Source organism: Urocampus carinirostris, chromosome 5, assembly GCF_059441175.1.
Source record: "Urocampus carinirostris isolate Australia breed hairy pipefish chromosome 5, RoL_Ucar_1.0, whole genome shotgun sequence".
In the NCBI taxonomy this organism is placed as follows: Eukaryota; Metazoa; Chordata; class Actinopteri; order Syngnathiformes; family Syngnathidae; genus Urocampus; species Urocampus carinirostris.
In genome coordinates, this window is record NC_142353.1 from 32,949,842 (window position 1) to 32,973,564 (window position 23,723).

At 41.2% G+C, this 23,723-nt stretch overlaps 1 protein-coding gene and 1 long non-coding RNA gene across 2 annotated transcripts in view; both read left to right on the top strand.

Moving 5' to 3' along the window:
* The window catches only part of LOC148366070 (uncharacterized), a 114,594-nt gene that overhangs the window by 76,807 nt on the left and 14,064 nt on the right, over positions 1 to 23,723 (top strand). The window contains exons 3-5 of the long non-coding RNA XR_015850432.1: positions 13,197 to 13,287; positions 13,380 to 13,517; positions 13,955 to 13,980. This is a non-coding gene — a long non-coding RNA (uncharacterized LOC148366070). The remainder of the gene's footprint in view (positions 1 to 13,196; positions 13,288 to 13,379; positions 13,518 to 13,954; positions 13,981 to 23,723) is intronic.
* Positions 6,007 to 9,026, top strand: gas1a (growth arrest-specific 1a). Its single transcript, XM_088336475.1, has one exon. The coding sequence runs from the start codon at positions 6,428 to 6,430 to the stop codon at positions 7,220 to 7,222; it is 795 nt and encodes a 264-aa protein (XP_088192601.1). The 5' UTR covers positions 6,007 to 6,427; the 3' UTR covers positions 7,223 to 9,026.

The window sequence follows — 23,723 nt, forward strand, 5'->3', positions numbered from 1 at the left end:
GACTTGCTATGTTGCTTATATTGCCTCCTTGTTCATAATACTACCCACAATGCCACTCAGCCACTGGGGCCTGTTTCCCCCATCCCTAAATAAACTTTCTTAACGTGACGCAATTGTGGTCCTCGTCTGTCTGATCCGTGACACCCTCGGCAGCTTAGTTAATGTAGAGGTATTTACTTTAATCCAGGTTTATTTGATGTCCAAGTATTGGTTTGAAACTGTCTAATATTCTCAAAATTGAATGAAGCGACTTATTATTTATTTGAAATATAAAGCAAAAGGTCATCAGCGTACAGGGACCATTTGTTAGAAATGCCAAAGCAGGAGATTCCATGAAGTTTGTCTTTGTTCCGAAGCCACAGCACTGGTGTTTTGACAGCGATGGGAATAAGAGACCGGTACCACGAGATAACGGAAAGGAATCAGATTTGACAACATTGATACTGACGCTCGCTATGGGAGAGGAATAAAGAATTGGGATCCATGCTAAAAATTTGAGTGAAATTTTCCCAAAACAGATATCTCTACTGTACACAGTCGAACGCCTTCTCTGCATCTAGTGAGGGAACAACCTCAGCCGTCTAGTATTGTCAAAGAATTGACAGCCTAAAATTAAGCCAAACTAATTTTTAGCCATTTCAAAAGCTATCTAGGTAGCTTTTTCACATTTTTGCATGCTATCTAGCTCATATTTAATCTTTGTTAGTTATCAAGCTCAATTTTGGCCCTCTTTCCAGGTAGCCATCTAGCTTGTTTTAAGCGTTCTATTTGGATAATTGGTTTGCTTCTTACTCTTTATCTAGCTATCTAGCTCCCTTTTAGTTTTTTACCCGTTTACTTTTCTAGCTAAATATAAAGTTACTTTTTAGCTATTTGGCAAGCCATCTAGCTAAGTTTATATTTTAGAAATTAATATCGAACTTGCAGCCCTTTGCGCTAATTAGTAACAAAAATATTTTGGGCCGAAATTCTGGTTTGGGCTTAAAATGTCAATTATTGACTAAGGCCGGTCAGGCTTCTCTTTCTCCCTCTCTCTCTGGTTTTTGGCTTCCTGTGTGAAGGATCTACACAGCATGTACTTACTTTTACTCAACGTATTAATTAGATAAAGAAAATGTTTAACAAACTCTCAGTTTAACTCCAAATCACTAAATCTAAAGAAATGTTCCTCCTCGGTGTTGGGGTAAAACTTGCGTGGCTTCCTCCTTCCAACTCCCTCACGTCATACGTCATTTCCGCTTCTTGCCAATAGCTTACAAGCCTTACAAACTTTCTTTCTGCTTTTTGGCCAAATCTTTCACTATTTGCAGTTTGTCATCTGCAGAAATTGATGATCTTTTCTGTGCTGTTTCGTTTAGTTTCACTTTTGTTCGCTGCACTTCGCCAAAATGCACACTACGCCGCCGAACCGTTCATTTTAGAGCTGCACTAGCATTTCACACTTCATTATAAGGGACTCAAGTAAACCCCAAGCTGTTTAGTTCAGGCAAAACGCACAGTTTAGCGCTGAAGTACGCTCGGCCGGAGTAAAGCTTCGTGTTTACTTTGGTAGCAAATCAAAGCTTCGGATTTATTTCGGGCTCGTTAAAAAAATCAAGTTAATCTGTCGGGTTTGGGCAGGTTCGGGTTTATATACCCGCAACTCGGGTCGGGTCGGGCAGGGTTTTTTTAGGCCCGATCTTACCTCTACTCTCAGCTTGAAAAAGGTTGAAGACCCTTGATTTACAGCCTGTTAAAAAACAAAAACATGTTGAAATAAAGTCACCACTTGGGGACTTGTCAATGTTTAGAAATCCTCCGACATGTCGAAAGGTTGATTTTTTTTTTTTTTGTGCCCGAAGGCAAGGTATTGGGTTGCCGGCATGCATCATCCTCGGAGGAGCGTCGGCAGCGTCTTGGCTAGCCGTCCGTAACTGACATTGAGTGCATTGTTACTAGCTCTGTGGCCTAAAGGTGCATTCCACAGAGCAGAAACACAAACAGCCTTTGTGCCCTGCTCTCTCTCTCCATCCCCAACTCCCTCTTCCGCATCCGAACCCCTTGGCTCCACGGACTTTCGGACTCGTGTGTCAACATGCGGGCTGCATTACTAGAATCGGTCAGACGCACACAAACGCGCCATGATTTAGTTCTAAAATGTAGTCTTCAACTTGAACTCATAGCTTATGGTTGTTTGGATATTTATAATCATATTTGTTTGGCACGTGCTGCCCCACTAGTCATCAGTGAGTGCTTTTTTTTTGTTCTTTTTAAAAAATACTTCTTCTGTGATATATATATATATATATATATATATATATTTTTTTTTTTTTTTACATCTTTCTGTACTTTTTCACATTATTTTAAAAACTTTCAAACCTTTTAATTGGTAAATTTTACATATCATGCTTTTTTCATAATTTTCAAGACTTTTTTTTTATACTTTTCAGTAATTCGTCAATAATTTTCAGCACTATTTTTCATACTTGTTTTATTTTTTTGTACATTTTCATACTTTTGGAGTACTGTTTATCTACAGTGTTATATTTTCTTTTCATACTATCTGGCACATTTTTTATATACTTTTCAGTAATTTTTCAATACTTTCTAGTACTTTTCAATACTTTTCAAAACTTTATGAAAACACTTTTCTTGTATTTTTTCTTTTACTACCTTTTTATACTCGTTTTGCTTTTTTGTACCTTTTCGTACTTTTTCATTATTTTTGTGCATCGCTGTCACGGTCGCCTTGGTGACCAGTCTGCCCCGCCCTCTGGGCAACAGCTGAAGCAGTTTTCACTAATTGTGTGTCTGATTTAAGGCTGCATTGTGGGCTCTGCGGTTGCGGGTTCATTACTACTCATTCTTCACAGTCCCGGTCTGTTATGCCTTGTCCTGTTTTAGTCTGTTATGCCTTGTCCTGTTGAGTTCGTGCCGGAGGAACTCTGTATTGTTCTGTTTTGCCTCGGAGTATTGGGCGACTTTTATTTTATTAAATAAAACCTATGGATCGTCAACGCATTTGAGTTCTCCCTTCATGCCTCCTGCCTCCGTTCTGGTCCGGTCACCTTCCACGCCACCACGTCTCGTGACAGAATGAACCAGCCAACAAATAGAACTCAGCGAACGATCCCAGCGCGACTTGGGAGAGCTGGAGTGCGCAGTTTGGCAGGCGCCTACTGAGTTGGCCTTCCCTGCCCGTTCAAACCACGGCGCTGCCCGTCGGGCCGACTCCGACTCTGCTGCCCGTCGGGCCGACTCCGACTCCGCTGCCCGCCGGACCCCCCCCTGCCGATTCCGATCCGCCCGACGCAGATGGCGCCTGTCTCTCCCCGTTCCTGCGTGTTCGGAGGAGGGAGCGGGGTTGCCCCAATCGTGAGCGTCGAACCATTCCGGGGCGTGAGGTTGTAATTTTTTCTTTTTTGGGACCTCGGGAGCTGTCCCTTAAGAGGGGGGCTCTGTCACGGTCGCCTTGGTGACCAGTCTGCCCCGCCCTCTGGGCAACAGCTGAAGCAGTTTTCACTAATTGTGTGTCTGATTTAAGGCTGCATTGTGGGCTCTGCGGTTGCGGGTTCATTACTACTCATTCTTCACAGTCCCGGTCTGTTATGCCTTGTCCTGTTTTAGTCTGTTATGCCTTGTCCTGTTGAGTTCGTGCCGGAGGAACTCTGTATTGTTCTGTTTTGCCTCGGAGTATTGGGCGACTTTTATTTTATTAAATAAAACCTATGGATCGTCAACGCATTTGAGTTCTCCCTTCATGCCTCCTGCCTCCGTTCTGGTCCGGTCACCTTCCACGCCACCACGTCTCGTGACAATCGCTACTGCTTTTTTTATATATTATTTGCTGTTATTCTTTTCTGTACTTTTAAGTACTTTTTTCAATATTTTTCAATTATTTTTTGGGGTATTTCCTTCTTACTTTCACTACCTTTTTATACTCATTGTTTTAATGCATTTTTGTACTTTTTCATTCTTTTGTGCATCGCTACTACATTTTCAAAATTATTTGCTCTTTATTCTTTTCTGTCCTTTTTTTTATACTTTTCAGTACTTATTTGTATTTTATCAGTACTATTTGTACATTATAAATGCTGTTTTTACTTTTTCGTACTTTTCAGTACTTCCTGGCATTTTTTATTACTTTTCTGTACTTTTTGAGTGCAGTTTATATTTTTTATATTCTACGCTTTTTCTTTTCATACTTTTCTGTCCTTTATTTTTTATATATACTTTTCAGTACTTTTTTTTTACTTTTCTGTGCTTTTATGATTCAATTCCTACATTTTCTATATTATGCACTTTTTCATACTTTTCACAACCTTTCTGTACCTAATCAGTATTACTTGTACATTTTCAGTACTATTTTACTTTTTCATACTTGTCAGTACTTTCTGGCACTTTTCAGTAGTTTCTTGTATTTGTTTGTAGTTTTTTTCAGTTTGCAGTCGCAATTGTTATACTGCTTTGAAGTAAATAAAAAAGAAATATGAGTTTTTGCAAGGAACCGGGAAATAGCATCAATTCAAACTACCAGGCTGAGTATACTGAAGCCGAGAATAACATAGCACAATATTGTCTTTAACATGAAACTGTAATGGACGTCAGCTCTTTTACACCTTTACTACTCTCTAGTGGTGGGAAGGAGTGTTTAGTTTGGATTTATTTAAAAAGATTCATAACTTTTGATAGAAATGAGCAAGAGACCACTCAGGAATTTACGTCAGGCCAGATTTAATAGACCAACGGTAGTTTTATAAGGTTGGGATAGAGGGGATACTTCATCTATGTTCCTTATTTGGTTTACAGTGGAACCTCGGTTCTCGAACATAATCCGTTCCAGAACCCTGTTCGAAAACCGATTTGTTCGATCACCGAAATCATTTGTCCCATTAAAAATAATGTAAATCGTTTTAATCCGTTCCAACACCCTGAATGTTTACCTTGAATGTTCAACGTAAACATAAAGCTAACCCAGGCTAATCGTACGTTCGTGTTATCGTAATCTTCCGTACGAAAGATTACACTAACATGAACCTGTAAAAATAAAAAAATCAGGTCGTTTACAAGTCATTTAGCACCCTGGTCTCCACAACAAGTGGTGAGCGGTTCATTGGAAAGGGGGCTCCATTCCAACACCCTGAAAGTTGGGCTCCGTCCCAACACCCTGAATGTTTACCTTGAATGTTCAACGTAAACATAAAGCTAACCCAGGCTAATCGTACGTTAGCGTTATCGTAATCTTCAGTACGAAAGATTACGCTAACATGAACGTATTAAAAAAAAGGATAAAGAAAAGAATTATGAATAGGATTTCTTACCTTTGTGGTGGTCAGCAGAAGGCGCAGGCAAGATCAGACACTCGCACACCTCCTTCATATTTTGTTATTATTTCTTTCCTAAATGCAATAGTTGTACGCACTACTTTTCTTTTTTCACCTGTATCAACTTTGCTGCTTGCACTGACTTTCTTCGGAGGCATAATTAGGGGCTAAAACACTTCGTACACCTATATTAAAAGAGAAAGCAAAACGAAGCACGTCCGCACGCGATAACAGTTGGTCACGAAAATAGCCATCTACACCCGTACGCCGCTCAGCATCGCACCCTAGCGTACGCACTCACGCATTACCGGCGTTCGAACTCCGATTTTTTGACCGAACAGCGAAGCAAGAATTTCTCTAAATTTTTGGTCGGACTCCGATTTGTTCGAACTGAGAGGCGTTCGAAAACCGAGGTTCCTCTGCGTTTACTTTCAATTTATGTGCAAAAAAACTACTTTCTAAGTTGTGTAAGTTGCAGTCTTGCCAAGTCCATGATGATAAAGAAAATAGTGAGCAAGCAAATGTGAAGTGGATATAAAGTTAACTTTTTTGAGGGAGTCCCAACCAAGGAATCACTGGTCCAGACTCCCCATTGAAAAAGCGCTAACCTAAAGTTTTGTTGTTTTTCGCCTCCCTCCTCCTCCCGGGGCCAACTCCCGCCCTCCACACGTCAAAGCCACAACAAGGGGGAGCGGATGGGGGGCGACCAATGAGCGGCTGCCGGCTCTCCAGTGGAGAGGGGCCGGGGAACTCTTGCACAAAATGCCCACAGGCGAGAGAGTGCCGGACCACTTCGGGACCTACAAGTCTTGTTGTTTTCTCCTCCTTTGCACAAGTTTGTTTTGCGCAGCCGTGCGCGCACGGACTCCCTGCGTGGTCCATTCGGAGGACTTTTAGACGGACTTAAAGTTGTTTTTGCAGGAGGAAGGTATCGTTCAGCGATCGGAGAGGAAGTAGGGCAGGGGGTGGGTACGATGGAGCGCCGCTAAACGGCGGGTTTCGTCCCGTAACTTTAGCGTTTATGTGGGATAAATGGGCACGCGGAGAAGTGACGCCGCCGGGATTCCACGGCGGCCGGTTGCACTCGTATTTTGGGTTCTCGGCTGAATTTTAGCTCCAGTATCATGGCAACATCTCGCGCACCGGCTTGGATTCTTTGCGGCCCGCTTATGTGCGTACTCCTGGTCGTATTCTCCGCCGCGTCGCCGACCCACACCAGGAAACTTATCTGCTGGCAGGCCATCCTCAACTGCCAAACGGAACCCGAGTGCAATTACGCATACGATCACTACATGCGCGCCTGCGCTCCGGTTCTAAACGGGGACCGGAGGAAGTGCCCCAGCCATTGCATCTCGTCCCTGGTGCAGCTCAACCTGACCCGTAACGGCCCCGCGTTGGAGGACTGCAGCTGCGGCCACGACGCGCTCTGCACGCGCACCAAGCGGGCCATCGAACCCTGCTTGCCCCGGACTACCAGCTCGGGCTGCACGGCGGCCCGGGTGCAATGCCTGAGCGATCAGCAGTGCGGCTCCACCCTGCACGACTACATGAAGCATTGCGCTAATCTTTTTAGTAACTCGTTGTGCACCGATGGGTGTCGTAGAGTTATTGAGAGAATGCGCGCAATGCCTAAAGGACGCCAACTGGACACTTGCATGTGCGACGGGGACGAAAGGCCCATTTGCGAGTTTGTCAAACGCAGCATGAAGCGAGGCTGCTTCGATACGCCGCAGCCGGACGACGAGGACGATGAAGACCTGGAAGGGGGCAGCGGTAGCCCCCGAGGCGGCTACGACGACGAGGACTACTCGGATCCGGACTACAGGGAAGATCCACAAAGCGGAGCCTCGCTCCAAGAACCCCACCGAATCCGAACCTTGCTGCTGGCGTCCATTTTGGCTCTGACGCTTCTCTTTTGAGGACTTGAGTGGATTTTATTTCCTATGCAAGCGGCACCACAGGGATACTTTGAAACTTTTTTCACACAAAGTCCAGCTGTGGTGTTTGAAATCCACGTCATGCTGAGCACTGCCATTTTTTTAATGAAAAAGAAAGTCTTCATAAAAAATATGAGCTATTTTTATATGACTGTTGCCTCTCAGGCATCTGATTTTTATGAGTATTTAATGCTGGAATTTAAAAAAATGTATATAGCAGAAAGGTTAAGAGGTTATAATTTATTACAACTCGTTACATCCAAAAGACTGACAATTCCAGCTTTAAAGGGAACTTATTATGGTCTGTATTGTTCTGTACCGTATTTTCTGCACTATAAGGCGCACAAGAGGTAAGATCTGACCTAAAACCTCCAGACCGACCCAGCTCAAGCCCATCCAAATAACTTTACTTGCAGCGCCCAACCCAAAGCAAACCCAAAGTTTCATATTTTAGTTGCGAGGACTCTAGAGGAGGTGATTTATGATAAAAAGTTAAAGCGATTCTTTTGTAACAAAATCTAAGTTTTTTCATCTTTTACATTTCTGTGTCTACAGAATTTGTTTTAAGAGTTTATGGGAAAATTTTAAGGCTGTCCATCATTTTGACAGGTTGAAAATCGAGTCATAAACCACAGCAACGGTACACTCTTAAAAATCCAGCTCTGAACTTAAAGAGGCAGAGAGACAAAGAGGAACAATGACGAATTAGCGAGAGAAAAGCCCGACCCAAACCAAATGATTGACATTTTAGGCCTGGCCCGAATTTTGGGTTTGGCTCAGGCTTGGGCTTATTAGTTTACCTCTGAGGCGCACTGGAATTTAAGGCACACCCCCCCAAAAATTGGTCTGATATTTTCCATATATAAGGCGCACTGGACTTTAAGGCGCATGGAATTAAAACTCCAGTATTTTTTTCATAAATGACCCGGCGCACATTTCACGGTAAACATTAGTCAAAAAGCCTAAAATATGTGCAACCAGAATTAAACCCGGGTTATAGGGGTTGGAATGCCAAAATCACTAGACCACTTGCAATGCAAATGACATATGAAAAGGGATTTAAATTTAAATCTTTGTCACGCAATTTTTACCCACGGTGCCAGAAATGAATGGTACAGAATGTCGAAAACAGGAACTTGTCCTGAAAGATTTCGTTAAACCCAAAAAAGCACGCTGAGGGAAACAACTCCATGCATGTCTGATGATGAATCGGACATTGGTTTATTTATATATGAGTTGGGACAACTTTCTGTTTTCTCCATTCTCTAAAATCCTTTTAGGCACTGTTAGTAAAAAGGTCTGATAGTGATATAAAATTGAATGCCTTCTTATGTGCCATCTGCTTTGCTAATGGTCTACTGGTTAGGTTTTTCTGCTCTCACTGCCAAGACCTGGATTCAATTCTCGTTGCATACAATGTTTTGTGATTTTATTCAACGATGTTTTTCGATCTGATCATGTATTGCACAACTATAGTATTATACCATAAAGATTCTTATATTAAGGCACTCCTACAAATACTGTACAAGGCGCATCAGGTTATAAGGCACTCTTTTCAAATTTCCAATCAATTTGGGGTTTTCAGGTGTGACTTACAGTCCGGAAAATACGGCACAATGTATATATGTGTATATCCAATATAGATGTGTAAATCCTCTATGGTGCGGGCTCTGTGATGATTTATTGACTGTGTAGCCTCTAGAAAGAGAATCGTCTAAGTCCACTGTATGGTTGCCTTAATGATATACTTTTATAGAAGGCATAAAAGGAAAACTTGAATACATCATCTTTGGCTGTGACTTGTTTTTGTAGAGTTTTTGGGTTGACTCCCATTTTAGGAGGAAACAGTGTCTCAAACTTAAATATGTTGACGTCCAGAGTTAGGTTTTGGAGCCTCTTCTTGGCCAAGAGTCGGCGTAATGACCCACTATGTCTTTATTATCCAGCTGTCGTCAAAAACAACTGTCACCCTAAATCAAACGTTGCCCCCCTCCTGCTGTGCCCCTTAACTGTGCCTTGGTAAAACTATATTATGTGTGTTATTTTTAGAAGAGCAGATCTATCTGACTACTTTTCTCTGAATACTAATTCATTCTAGCCCCATAACAATTTGCTCATTTAAGTATTAATTTTCTTTTTTTTTGAAAATTTACAGTAATGCCTTGTTTTTCGTGGGTGGTTACATTAAAAAACAAACTCATGATAAGCGAAATCCGTGAAGGAGAAACCTTGATTTTTAACAATCATTATACAATATAGACAACTAAATACTATATTATACACTGAAACTTAGGAACTGTCACGAGACGTGGTGGCGTGGAAGGTGACCGGACCAGAACGGAGGCAGGAGGCATGAAGGGAGAACTCAAATGCGTTGACGATCCATAAGTTTTTATTTAATAAAATAAAAGTCGCCCAATACTCCGGGGCAAAACAGAACAATACAGAGTTCCTCCGGCACGAACTCAACAGGACATGGCATAACAGACCGGGATTGTGTATAAGAGTAGTAATGAACCCGCAACCGCAGAGCCCACCATGCAGCCTTAAATACAGACCCACCATTAGTGAAACTGCTTTCAGCTGTTGCCCAGGGGGCGGGGCAGACTGGTCACCAAGGCGACCGTGACAGAGCCCCCCTCTTAAGGGACAGCTCCCGAGGTCCCAAAAAAGAAAAAATTACAACCTCACGCCCCGGAATGGTTCGACGCTCACGATTGGGGCAACCCCGCTCCCTCCTCCGAACACGCAGGAACGGGGAGAGGCAGGCGCCATCTGCGTCGGGCGGATCGGAATCGGCGCTCGGCAGGGGGGGGGTCCGGCGGGCAAGCTGGACAGGGGATAACAGACAGGCAGAACCGACGAGAACAGGACAGGCAAAATCAGAGCAGGTAAACAGGACAGGCCTCTACAGAAGAGTCGCACTCAGGTCAGGCCTCTACAGAAGAGTCGCACTCAGGTCAGGCCTCTACAGAAGAGTCGCACTCAGGTCAGGCCGATGCAGAAGAGTCGCACTCAGGTCAGGCCGATGCAGAAGAGTCGCACTCAGGGGGTTCAGATTCAGAAGAGTCAGACTCAGGGGGTTCAGATTCAGAAGAGTCAGACTCAGGGGGGATCAGATTCAGAAGAGTCAGACTCAGGGGGGATCAGATTCAGAAGAGTCAGACTCAGGGGGGATCAGATTCAGAAGAGTCAGACTCAGGAGGGATCAGATTCAGAAGAGTCAGACTCAGGAGGGATCAGATTCAGAAGAGTCAGACTCAGGGGGGAACAGATTCAGAACAGACAAGACAGGACAGGAAAGACTGAACAAAATCAGTACAGGGAGACTCAAGGCAGGCATGGGAGTCGAACAGGCAGGCATGGGAGTCGAACAGGCAGGCATGGGAGTCGAACAGGCAGGCATGGGAGTCGAACAGGCAGGCATGGGAGTCGAACAGGCAGGCATGGGAGTCGAACAGGCAGGCATGGGAGTCGAACAGGCAGGCATGGGAGTCGAACAGGCAGGCATGGGAGTCGAACAGGCAGGCTTGGGAGTCGAACAGGCAGGCTTGGGAGTCGGAGTCGGGCTGGCACGCAGGGGAGACGGAATAGCAGGCAATCGGCACGGGAGTCGGGCAGGCAGGCATGAGAGTTGAACAGGCAGGCGTCAATTCCTCCCGGGAGTCGATTCGAGGCACAGCAAGGGCCACGACGGGCGGGGCCGTGGTTCGAACGAGCAGGGAAGGCCAACTCAGTAGGCGCCTGCCGAACTGCGCTCTCCAGCTCTCCCCAAGTCGCGCTGGGATCGTTCGCTGAGTTCTCTTTGTTGGCGGGTTCATTCTGTCACGAGACGTGGTGGCGTGGAAGGTGACCGGACCAGAACGGAGGCAGGAGGCATGAAGGGAGAACTCAAATGCGTTGACGATCCATAAGTTTTTATTTAATAAAATAAAAGTCGCCCAATACTCCGGGGCAAAACAGAACAATACAGAGTTCCTCCGGCACGAACTCAACAGGACATGGCATAACAGACTAAAACAGGACAAGCATAACAGACCGGGATTGTGTATAAGAGTAGTAATGAACCCGCAACCGCAGAGCCCACCATGCAGCCTTAAATACAGACCCACCATTAGTGAAACTGCTTTCAGCTGTTGCCCAGGGGGCGGGGCAGACTGGTCACCAAGGCGACCGTGACAGGAACAGAAACTTACTGGCGCAATTGTTTGTTTAACACAGGTTGGCAACCCAAAATGTTTAAAATTCTATGTTGGGCTGAAAAAAGAAAAACTTGTTTGACTTTAAAGATTTATATAAGCCTGATAAGTAAGGCAACGCATACTGTATATATATCTACTGTATAGACCCATATTCATTAGAAAAAAGTTAAAAATGTTTGTGTCATGTTTGTTTTCCATCAAAAAACATAATTTTCCATTATCAAACACAAAAGAAGTCCAGAGCTGCTTGTTCCTGACCCCTGTTTTAAAATATAAGTACAGTATAAATATTGTTTTTTTTTTTTTACTTTTATTCTTTACAAATAAATAATGTACTGTACAATAATAAGGAAGAGAACACAATGGACGATGAAAATCCGTGAAGTAGTGAAACCGTGCAAAGTAAATCGCGTTATATCACTTTATCATAAGGGATTGCTGTATTTATTTTGTAAAATACTAAATGAAATACTAAAATAATACTTACGGTTCTAATTTATTGTATAAAAAAAGTAGGTTTGTATCATTTTTTAGTTAAAGATCCACCAAAACTACTTATTTATTATACTGTATATTTTTAAAATATTTGTCATATGCCGTAAACATTTTGATCATTTTTAAGGATTTACTTTACTAAAAAATTAATTACTATTAAGTTTTAGTTTATTTAATAGAAAGATAATTTAATGTATATCATTTCTCCTGAGAAACCCCCAAAAGTATCTCTTTTATGGTATATTTTAAAAGTAACAATTTTTGCTCATTTAAAGGATTTGCCAGAGATACAAGATAAAACAATAATACAAGTAACAACACAAAAATAATCCTAAAACTGACAAAGTATGTAGCCCTAGTAAAAAGAAATCATAAAGGGAGACAATACATATCAGAAGAGTGTGGTAATTTTGAGATAATTGTATTTAAACTTTTAAAAATGTAATACAATAAAAAAGTAAGACTTAAAATTAGAAAATGTATACCTGCAGATTGGGAAATATTGTTTCTGTGTTCAAGGTGTACTTTAGTAATATTTTGTAATTATTAAAAAAAAAATCTTTCCATTTTTAAGTTACAAAACAAAAGCAAAAACATCTCATCTCATTAGCTGCACCGCTTATCCTCTGTAGGGTGCTTTACTTAAAAAGACTAAACGTATTTTCTTTTTGAAAAATAAAACAAAAAACGTATTATTAAGAGAAACAACAATGTAAAGAAAACGATCCACAAATTAAAAAACGTATCTGGAAATGGAGCAATATTTTTCTCAATGTTAAAGGTGTACTCGTATTTTATGACAATTCATATGTATGAAAATCCAAAATTACTGATTTGAGTGAGTATATTTTTTTGAAATGGTAACAAATATTTCATTTTACTGATTTACAATGGGTGAAAGATGGGGAGAAAATAGATTGGCACAATCTAAAAAAATACATAAGAATACGTGATTATTAAAATTACCTAAAATAATTGTCTTTTAAAAAATATCTTTGGGGAAACAAATATATTTTTTTCTGTTGTACCGCAAAAGATATGTTTTACTCAAATACCGCACCTTGTGAAAGATTTTTTTATATATAAAGTGCACTAAACTATAAGGCGCATGGATTTAAAACTACAGACCACTCCCCTTCTTACGAACATTCGAGTTACAGACAACGGTACATATGAACATTTTTTTCGGGATGTTAAAAAATAACCAGTCATTGCTGTAAGTTGGATTTTGTATTGTGTGCACCTTTATCTGAGTCCAGGACCTTTCTGTACTGCTTATTTCCGCCACGTGGCGGTGTGAGAGGTTACCTAGCATTCACCCTGAAGAAGAAATCCGGCTTCTACTTCCTGGTTCGTGTAAACATAACGTGTACTGTATCGCTAGCGCGCTAAGAACTTTGACGTTTTTATAATTTGATATCTCGTGCATCCATTCAATATAGTTGGTGTAAAGTGTAAAGAAGAGTCGAGCCGTTTCTTTTGAAACGAAAGTGGAATAAGAAAGCTTGCTGCGGTTGAGAAAATGGTCGGAACGCTTTTTTCCTGCCACTTTTTACCACGGAGGAGGACCACTTCCAAAAGTAAGTTAAACGTCACTTTATTGATCTTTATAGTGCATATTATTCTATGAAATGTTTATTTTTTTCGTACAAAACAATTAAGGTTACTTGTTAAAGCCTTTAAACATACTTATATAAACCATTAACATAAATAATATAGCACTGAAGCAACTTACGAAACAAATTAACCTTACGAACGATCGACCGGAACCGATCTCGTTCGCAATTCGGGCAGCGTCTGTCCTGTGATGCATTAAAAAAAAATAAAAAAAATTATAAAACATAAACTCTTATTATTAAATCTTTTTTCACAAATAAAATGAATTGATTAATAAATGCTTACTGTATTAAGTAGCATTTCATTGTAATCATGCCCTTCCATTTTTATTTACCATATTCTCCGGTGCACTGGATTATAAGGCACCCCTGCTGATTTCTTGCAATTTTTTGTTTTTTAGGTGCGCCTTATACTCTGGAAAGTACGGTAAGTGAAAAATACAGTATATTACAATAGAATTAATTAAATAAAGTAAAAATACTTTTAAAGGAGACAAAAAAAACAGCCAATGGGGCGATGTCTGGCCTTGTCCTTACAAGGGTCACGGCTTAAGCTTTATCCCAACCCAGCTGATTTTGGCTTGGAAGGCGGGGCACACCCTGGACTCCTTGACAGCCAATCAAAGGACACGTGGCCGAGACGGACCCGCAAGCGCTCGGGAGTAGAAACGCTCGAATGAACCGCGAGCAAGGTGTTGATCTAATCGTTGCAAAACTAAACAGAGAAAAACGTTCTCACCTGCATATCGAGACAACTTCACAGGGTGAATCTTAAAAACTTTAAACACAATATAGAACCTATGCACGTGATGCCATATTGCATTCGTGGGAATTGGAAGCGCCATTATGGACAGGAGTTGAATACAGGGTTCCCCCGGATCCTTGAAAAGTCTTAAAAGGCGTTGAATTCATGATTCTAAAAATAAGGCCTTAATTGGCATTGATATGTCACAAAACTTTTGAAAGTCTTAAAAATGAAAATGCAATGATTTAGTATGTTTTTTTTTATGTTTTGTTTCTTTCAATCGTTTTTTTTTTGTCGACTTGGTCTTAAACTTGATTTTTTTTAAAAGTCTTAAGTCTTGAATTCAACTTGCTTTAAATTATAGGAACCCTGACATATTGTAGTTGAGTTGAAACAATAACCACGGCGGAAGAATATAATCACGACTTTTCACGTTAGCGATTTCTTGCTGTGCGGTGGGCGGTGTTATCAATACATTGGTTAAAATTTTCCTTCAGCGAAATATTTGATTTGGGAGGAGGCGGGGCCTCTCAGGGCCTACCAAATTAATGCGTGGAGGAGAAGTGGAGTCATATTTCATGCGTTATGATAAAAGTGCTATATGAACGTAGCAGAAAAGTTTTTGGGAATCGGTAGTTTCATCGAAGTACTATAAACATCCTTTTTATTTATTGTTTTCTATGTCTAAAACTTTGGAAAGTGCTATGTTTTTCTGATAGATAGTTTTTAACTAAACCAAAATGTGATTTAATCAATAAATAAATACATAAATAAAAAAATCCTTTGTTTAAAATTGCCTTTATTTCATGTGATTTTTTTTTGATGTTTTGTTTCTTTCAATTGTGTTTTTTTGTCAACTTGGGCTTCGACTTGATTTCAAAAGGCATTAAAAAAGTCTTAAAAAGTCTTGAATTCAACTTGCCTTAAATTGTAGGAATCCTAGAATATAGTGTTAGAAGTTGAAACAAATAGCAATAACCACGGCGGAAGAATGTTACCACGTCTTTTTACGATAGCCATTTCTAGCTGTGCGGTGGGCTGTGTTATATCAATACATTAGTTAATATTTTCCTTCAGCGAAATATTTGATTTGTGAGGAGGCGGGGCCTCGCAGGGCCTTCCAACTGAATGCTTAGAGGAGAAGTGGAGTCATTTTTCATGCATTATGATAAAAGTGCTTTATGAATGTAGCAGAAAAGTTCTTTGGAATCAGTAGTTTTGACTTAGGATCCATGAAGTACTAAAACATCCTTTTTATTTATTGTTTTCCATGTTTAAAACTTTGGAGAGTGCTATGTTTTTCTCATGGATAGTTTTCAACTAGACCAAAATGTGATTTAATAAATAGATGAATAAATAAGCAAACCTTTGTTTAAAATCGCCTTTAATTCATGGGGGGTTTTTGTTTTGTTTTCTTTAAATTATTGTTTTTCTTTTTTTCGACTTGGTCTTAAATTTAAAAAAGTTTTGAATTCAACTTGTCTCAAGTTGTAGGAACCCTGGAATATAGTAGTAGAGCTGAAACAAATATCAATAACCACGGCGGAAGAATGTGACCACGACATTTTACGATACCGATTTCTTGCTGTGGGCTGTGTTATATCAATACATCGGTTAATATTTTCCTTCAGCGAAATATTTGATTTGGGAGGAGGCGGGGCCTCGCAGGGCCTTCCAACTGAATGCGTGGAGGAGAAGTCGAGTGGCACCTTTGTCATGCTAATGTTAAGCACATAATAGTTGAGCGGGACAATAGCGAGCCACTTCATTCTTTCAGGCCGGCTTGACACCTCTGGAGAGGCGAGCGGCAGGGAGGCATGTGGGAACTTTCTCGCCTATGCCGCCAGCTCGTTCCCGGCTCTTCCCAATTTTCCGTGGTACCTTTTGCGGGAGAAACTGACAAACCATGCCCCAAAAAACACCCCTCTGTCACAAATGTGCCTCTTTTTTTAATGGAGTGTGAACGTTGCGTCCCTGCAATACTCCTCCCCTAAAAAAAAGTTTCTCCAGAAACGCTCGGGAACCCAGCATGTCCTCCCCTCCTCCTCTATTCTACTCCTCCCCGTCTTTCTTTTTCCTCTCACACTCACAGGCGGATTCGACACTTGGAAAGAAAAAAGCTCAGCGTGCACACAACAATGTGCAGGGTGCAAATGGATGAATGTGGAAAAAGGAAAAACTAAAAGAAAATGCTCTATTATTCCCCGTGAAAGTAGAAATGAACTTGCACTTTGGGCCACAAGTTGGAAAGAGTTACACTACAACAGTTTGCACTGTTATTTTTTTAAACTTTATTTTGAAAGGTTTCACAAACATGTCAAACAAATCATGTTTATCTCTATAGCCCTTGATCACAAGAAGTCTCAAAAGACTGCATAGACTATTGCAAACCATAGACTATTATGACACCATCCCCTGATCTAAAACCTACATGAAGGAAAGGGAAAAACTCAAAACCTCAGCATTATAATCATAATAATATAGATCAAAACAACAACCCTAACCCTAAAGAATACACACTGTCCCTTCATATAAAAACATATCCTATAGTGTTAATTGGTTAAAATCATAATGGGCCAGACAGAAAAACAAAGTTTTAAAATGCAATGTCCTGGTTCTAAGTGCAATACCCCGGTTTAAAGTGCAATATACCGGTTGTGTAGTTGTTATTTTAGATGTGACTATTTTATAATAGAAGTGGATACTTTTATTTTATTTTTTTTATCTTTTTGTTTATATTGTATACCAGTGTCTGAAACTCGTGACAAAAAGGGCAGACAACTGTGAAAAGTTCCCTGCCCAGCCACAAAGTTGCCTGCCCCATTTTTCACAACTTGAAACACAATAAGACGACTAATCGACAAAAAATTTTTTTTGCTAAGTATTAAGGATTGATAATCAGACTATATAACAGAACACCTCTTTAAAATGTGGTCTCATAAATCTGCTTATAACATTCATTGCATGTATATGACATAGCTGTTTTCCATCTGCCATCAGTAGGTATCTGTATTTACTCATCAACATTCATGCAATGTTTGCGTTGCGTCGTCTGCTACAAGCCACGTGAACTCTTTCCATGATTTTTACGTTTTGTAGCGTCATAAGTTTTTTTAGCTTCTTTTGAATCCTTCTTCTGGGGCTGAGGTTTTGGCTTGATTCCTAACCACTTCTCCATTTTTCTTGTGTTCTCTGCGCGTCTACTTTGGAAAATGATTTGCAAATGCACGACCTCATAAGGCTCGGGAAAGTCCAGAAGCACGAAGTTATTCGATGCAGGCTTCTGATCGGCTGCCGAGTATGCAAATTGCCAAACGAACCGAAATTCCAAAATTTCCAAACTGAACGAAGATTTCGAAATTGGAATAAAGCAAACGTTTGATTTTGGGGGAAAAAGAACATGTTTTTTTTCCAAATCAAACGTAAAAAGTTGTTGGCCACCCGGGGGAGACGCTTTGTAAGTTGTATGCCCAACGTAATAGATGCACGCCCCGGGCGTCAGGGCAGACATTATTTCAAACACGGTGTATACTTTGCCAACTGGAGTGCAACCCCAGATTCGTTGTAGCAACACATGATGGCAGAAGTAATGCAACTCTAGAACTTCATCTTCTCTTGATTGTGTCACAGCTTGTAATTAGGGTGGGACGGTGAGTCCTCTAGTCAGACCAGTTGAGAAATGGTGGTCTTGAACAGTGTTTCTGACTGGTGGATCAAGACCCAAAAGTGGGTTGCAGACCCGTTTTCAGTGGGGCAGTGGTCTTTTCCTTGGCAAAATAGAATAGAATAGAATAGAATATACCTTTATTGTCATTGTTACAACATGGGATATATTGTGACAACGAAATTGGACGTGGCACTCCAGGTCCACATTTTTCAGTGAGGATAAGGAAAACAGAGATAAAGGAACAAAGAAGATGTTTGTACTGTCCTTGTTGTATAGGCTTTGTTTTCCTCCGGAGGGGAGGTGTATGAGGGGGTGAGGGACAGACAGAGATGGGCGGATCCAACTAGATGTTTTATCTTACTGTACACACGGTCCAGTGTTTTTTTCCCTAATTGCTCAGTCCACGTATTGAATGAATTTGGGAAGTACAGTCCTTAAGCATGCCTGATTAAAGTCGCCGGTGATGATAAAAGCTCAGTCGGGGTGTGCAAGCTGCTGGCGCAGGTGATACTAATCGGTAGTCATGACAAATCCCTTTGCTTTTCCACATTTTTACATAGCGGATATGACGTCACAAAATCCATTCCGGGAGAAACGTATATTTTAAAACTCGACAAAAATAAAATTAAAATATATACATTAATCATTTTTTAATTGTCCCACCCCTAATATGAACTGTACTCGAAGTCGTTTTGGTTTTTCTGGTGGTAAAAAACCCAAAAACCTATCTCTACTTTAAACTGCAGAATCCTTTAGTTGGGTAAGTCTGAGAAATTGAATTTTTTTCTTGATTTCGGTCACTGTTTGTCATTTTGGAGGATTGGTGGGTCTTCATGTCAGACCAGTTGTGAACCAATGCTCTAGAACACTCGAATGAAAAACCCTCGGATAATCCCCGTGGTCGTTTCGTCAGACGGGTCCGAGTAAAGATCAGTGTTTTCGTTCAGATCTCGGCTCAATAACGGAGCTTGAAGACGAGGCGAAAATAATGACGACTTTATTACTCATAGGGATACTCCGCGGCGTGGAATGTTTAACCTTAGCCCTACTTTTCCCTCGCAGTGTTTTCACTTAAGTCTTGGCATCTGTTTGGGGTGACGTTTTTTCCCCCCCTTGTTGAGGTAAATGAAAAACTGACATGGAATGTGATTTCAGCAGGAGATCTTTTTGAACCCCCCCTTTTCCCCCCAAAGTCCATAGTGTTCCAGTTTGTTCTCTTAAAATGATTCTTGCATCCACATCGTAGCTCGCGTATTTAGTTTTAGCAGCATGCTGCTATCATCCATCAAAAGGTCAGCAGCGCTCTCTTCTCTCCAGCCCTTGTGTGTCTGTTTTTCCATACTCATAAATCTTCCCGGAAAAGGTCAGATGAGCTATTAAGACGAATACAAATACGCAGTTTGAACTGCATTTGCCAAATTGGTACAGGATCAAGAATGATTTTCTAGCAATGGAAAGGATTACCATTAAAAAATCTCAAATACCAGTTAAATTATTAGAAAACATTATTACTGAATATGTTTTCGCTACTGCATGAGTTTACCAGCTAGGTTACTTTTATTATAATCACCTCATTCATGTAGTTGTTATAAATGCGTTAGATGTTCATCCACATATTTCAATCTATTCACTTATTGTGTTCACTTGATGTTTCAATGTATTCATTCTTCCAGTATTTTCCCAGCAATGATCAATGTCATACAACCTTCAAAATTGAGCTGGGTTCAGTCTTAACAAATGTCATGTTGTGGGCGTGTGACTTCCTCACTTTGCCTTGAAAATCCCATCCCAGTTAAGTTTCATCCAATTTTTTTTTAGCTAATAAACAGTGGTCAGCCATTTCTCAAGGCCCTTTTTGTCTAGGGAGGATTTGTCCTGATGATCCAAGGCCAGAATATTCTGTTTATTTCTTATTTTGTTTTTTTTTTTTGTAATAAAAATCCTCTTCAGACCTGCTCTTTTCAGCTCTTGTTCACTTCTAAATACCTGGTCCGAATCCCGGAATTGAACATGCAGCGAGACACATACCGTAAATGAGTTTTTTAGCGGGTTTAAGTTTCTTTTGATACTTGACGATAATGCCCTGCGACTGGCTGGCAACCATCCAGGGTTTCCCCTGCCCACTGCCCGAAGACAGCTGGGATGGGCTCCAGCACCCCGGCGACCCTACTGAGGATAAGTGGTGCAGATAATGGATGGATGGACTTATCGGTAAGCGATTCAACATGAATCCATTCTGAGTTGGAGATCGCAAGGTGATATTTTCTCATGGCACCGAATAGAAACCTACGGGAACTAGCTAACATGTTCCGAACTCCCGGAACACCAGGTAATAACATTAAAATTGTAATTACTTATCAAACATAAGTAATGAAATACTATACAACAAGTATCTGATTAAATAACATTGTTATTGCACTACCTTTATTGCACGATTATTACAACTTAGGTTAGTCTTCAAGTGCTACCTTGTGAATATTTATGCCTTATTGTTCTCTTTTAAGTCCCTGTTATGCGCCTATTCTAGAGTGCCGTGTCTAATCTTGTTAAAAACAATGTCCACAACATTGTTATCAATGACAATAAATAAGATTCAAGTAACTATACATGTAAATTTATTTTATTTACCTTTGGTGTGATATGACTTCAGCTGGTACAGTGGAGTAAGTGGGTGAATGTAAATGGGTGAGTAGATGCCAGAATACAATAGAAACTAATTTTGAAACTTCTTTTTACCAGGGTTTTCATAATCTTTGAAGATTTGTTTCAGTTTCTTAGTAATTGTCCCGATTATTGACTGGTTATGGCCATATTCGTTAGCAAGGGTAAAGATCAGTGTGGTTGCCTTAGATGACAATACTGTAATGCACACAGACTTTTATACCATCTTCCTTCTTTACTTTAGGTTTATCAGCATTATTCATGCAGGTGGAAACTTCTTACATCTAAAAATGAAATGAAATGGAATGATCTGCATTTATATAGCGCTTTTCAAGTCAATGACTTCCCAAAGCGCTTTACATAACAGTTACGTCACTCTACCAGGCGGGATACAAAAACCCTAGTACTAAGGTTCCGGGCGCAGACCACTATGGCATTGGTGAACCACATTCACTCAACAACAGATTGCATGTGGCTTCTTAGTTTTTCCTCAATACTTCTAATCATTTTCTTTCACAGTTATCAACCTTTTGCCATTCCCTCTAGCAGCACACCGAGTCTATGGACCCATAGCTTAAAAAGTAGGGTGGGTGTTTATATCCCCTTCACCACTCCGGTCGCTGGGGCACCATTTCCTGTGGTTTGTCATTGGCAAGTACAGCCTGGTGGCGCCCATCCCTCTACAGGCCAACAAATGTTTCCACCCAGTCTCAAACCGGGGACTTTATGCGTGTTAGGCGAATGTGCTAACGACTGCACTATGGATACTGTACAAGAAAATACAGTACTGTATTTTACTTTCAAAGTAAAGCACACAAGACTGAACTGAATGAGGAGAGAAAAAGGCATTGAAGGAGGGAGTTCAACGGATAGCATATCTGCATCCCCATGATGTTGTGGCACAAACCAATAGTAGACCAGCATTTTATATGATGTTGACCAATAGCAGACAGGTATCTAAGAAGCTTAACTTGCACAGCCATGCATGCGAACACCGCAAAGTTTTTACGTTTTTTAAGTTTCTGGCCATGCAAAATAATGTTGGGGAAAAGCCATTTAGTAATGCCATTAAAACATCTTGTTCCACATAGTAACTTCAAAATATCATATGGTAGGAATGATCCACATCGGATTTTTTCTTTTAATGGTACCGGAGGAATTGGACAAAATGGCTCTGAAAGTCCTTAAAAACTACTTGAATTGGCTATGAAAAAGGTGTATGAACCCTCAGTACCTCATCTGGGCTTCTGAGCTCACGTGAGCGAAGGATTAACTCTGCGGCACTTTCAAAAGTAGGTCTGGCTTCAAGAAGGTGGGGATTAAAACTACACAGAAAGAGAAGCAGAAGAATGTACAGTGTACCGGAAGTTGCGCTACACGTCACAGGTGTCTAACTCGATATAAATTTGTTTAGGAATTCAACAAAATCTCAGCAAATCAGACGTTGTGCTGGAAGTCCGCACCTGCCCGTGTTTTAGGGTCGAGCACAAAAAAGTAAAGCAGAAAAGGTCGGACGTTTGGAATGGTGGATGGAGGAGGAGGTGGCGCTGAGATGCAAAGTTCATTTGAAAGGATTTGGAAATAATCCCCTCAAGTTACTGCAGCGTAGGCCGGAATGAGATCCAACTTGACCCCCTGCGCGCTTCCTGCTTTCATTTTGCATGAACTAAGTTTTTTAAAAGTTTGTTTCAGAGTTACCGGAGGGAAGACGATCAATTCTGGCTGCGTCTCGTTAGCAGCTTTGCGGGAAGACTTTCCAGAAACTCTTGTTGTTTTTCTCCCTCGGTCTTCAGCTGCCACTTTGATTTCATCATGCAAGACCACTGCTGGGTTCACAACCCTTTGAAATGAGCAAAAGGCCTGTAATCCAGTTACCCGAGCTGCAGGCCCACTCCTCTGGTCCTGAGACAAAACCTGCGGCACTAATCCCGCTGTCACTAACAGGAACGCTCTGCTATACCTGACGGACGCTGGCAGCCGTTTCCAACGTTCGCCATTTCAAAATGTCGCGTTTGAGGGTAGCATGCTGCTTGTATCTAAGCACAGTCCTCAAAAGTTTTTCATTTTTCAATTACTTAATCAAACGAGTTGGGTGAAAAATAAACCGATTCAGGTCAGATGATCAACCTACAAAAGTGATACCATTTTCATTAAGTATTTTGTGTGATATTTTACCCAAATTGTTTGGTCATCCCAGTTAAGTACCAACAACAGGAAACTTCTAGGCCATCAGCTACTTAGCCCATATGACTAACTAAACGGTGCTCAAAGCCATCAGAGTGCACATTGGACCCTACGAAGAGCTGCCGTCAATGGAAACTTCAGTGGTATTGTCACGTCACAAGATCATCAGGATTGACTAAGATAATTCTCCATGGCACAGTCCAAAGGAGAAGGAGGAGCATAAGACCAAAAAGAACTGGGCCGACAACATTAAGTAATGGACTGGTGCCAACTTGGCCATGCCCTAAAAATATGCCAGAAACCGTCAACTGTAGAGAAAACTGTCCACAGTTGCGTCCTTCTTGGTGGCCTGATGACCAATGCGGTTAAAGGATCCGTGAACCGTGTGAAAAATACAAACGTCATGATTGCCCTCACCTGTGCCAACTCGTTTGGTGCCAGCTGCTGCTTGTTGCTTGATTGATTCCCCTCTTATTTAAACTCAGTGCTCCAGTCACTCCTGGTCAGTCCGTCAGCGAACCTCCGCATACGCAAGGCAAGCACTTTGACTCTGGCTCCTGTTTGTCCCCTCTTCATCCGTATCCTACTGGTCTACTCCTGATTTCCCGATCATCTCCGGCTATTCACCCGTTTTTGACCACCGACCACACTCTGATCTCCCGTTCCGGCTATTGACCCGTTTTGCCCATTTGACTACGCTCCAATCTCCTACCCCGGCAAATCCACTCACTTCCGCATTCCAATCATGCTTCAATCCCGTGAACTGCTTGCTCCTCCTGTCCAGCGATCACCGGATCGCTGGGGTTTGTTTCCTCGCACCTGACATCCTCGATATCCCAATGAACTTTTGTGTGAAACGTTTGGGTCTATCATTTGTTCTGGTTCTGACAACAATATCATTTTGTCAAGCATG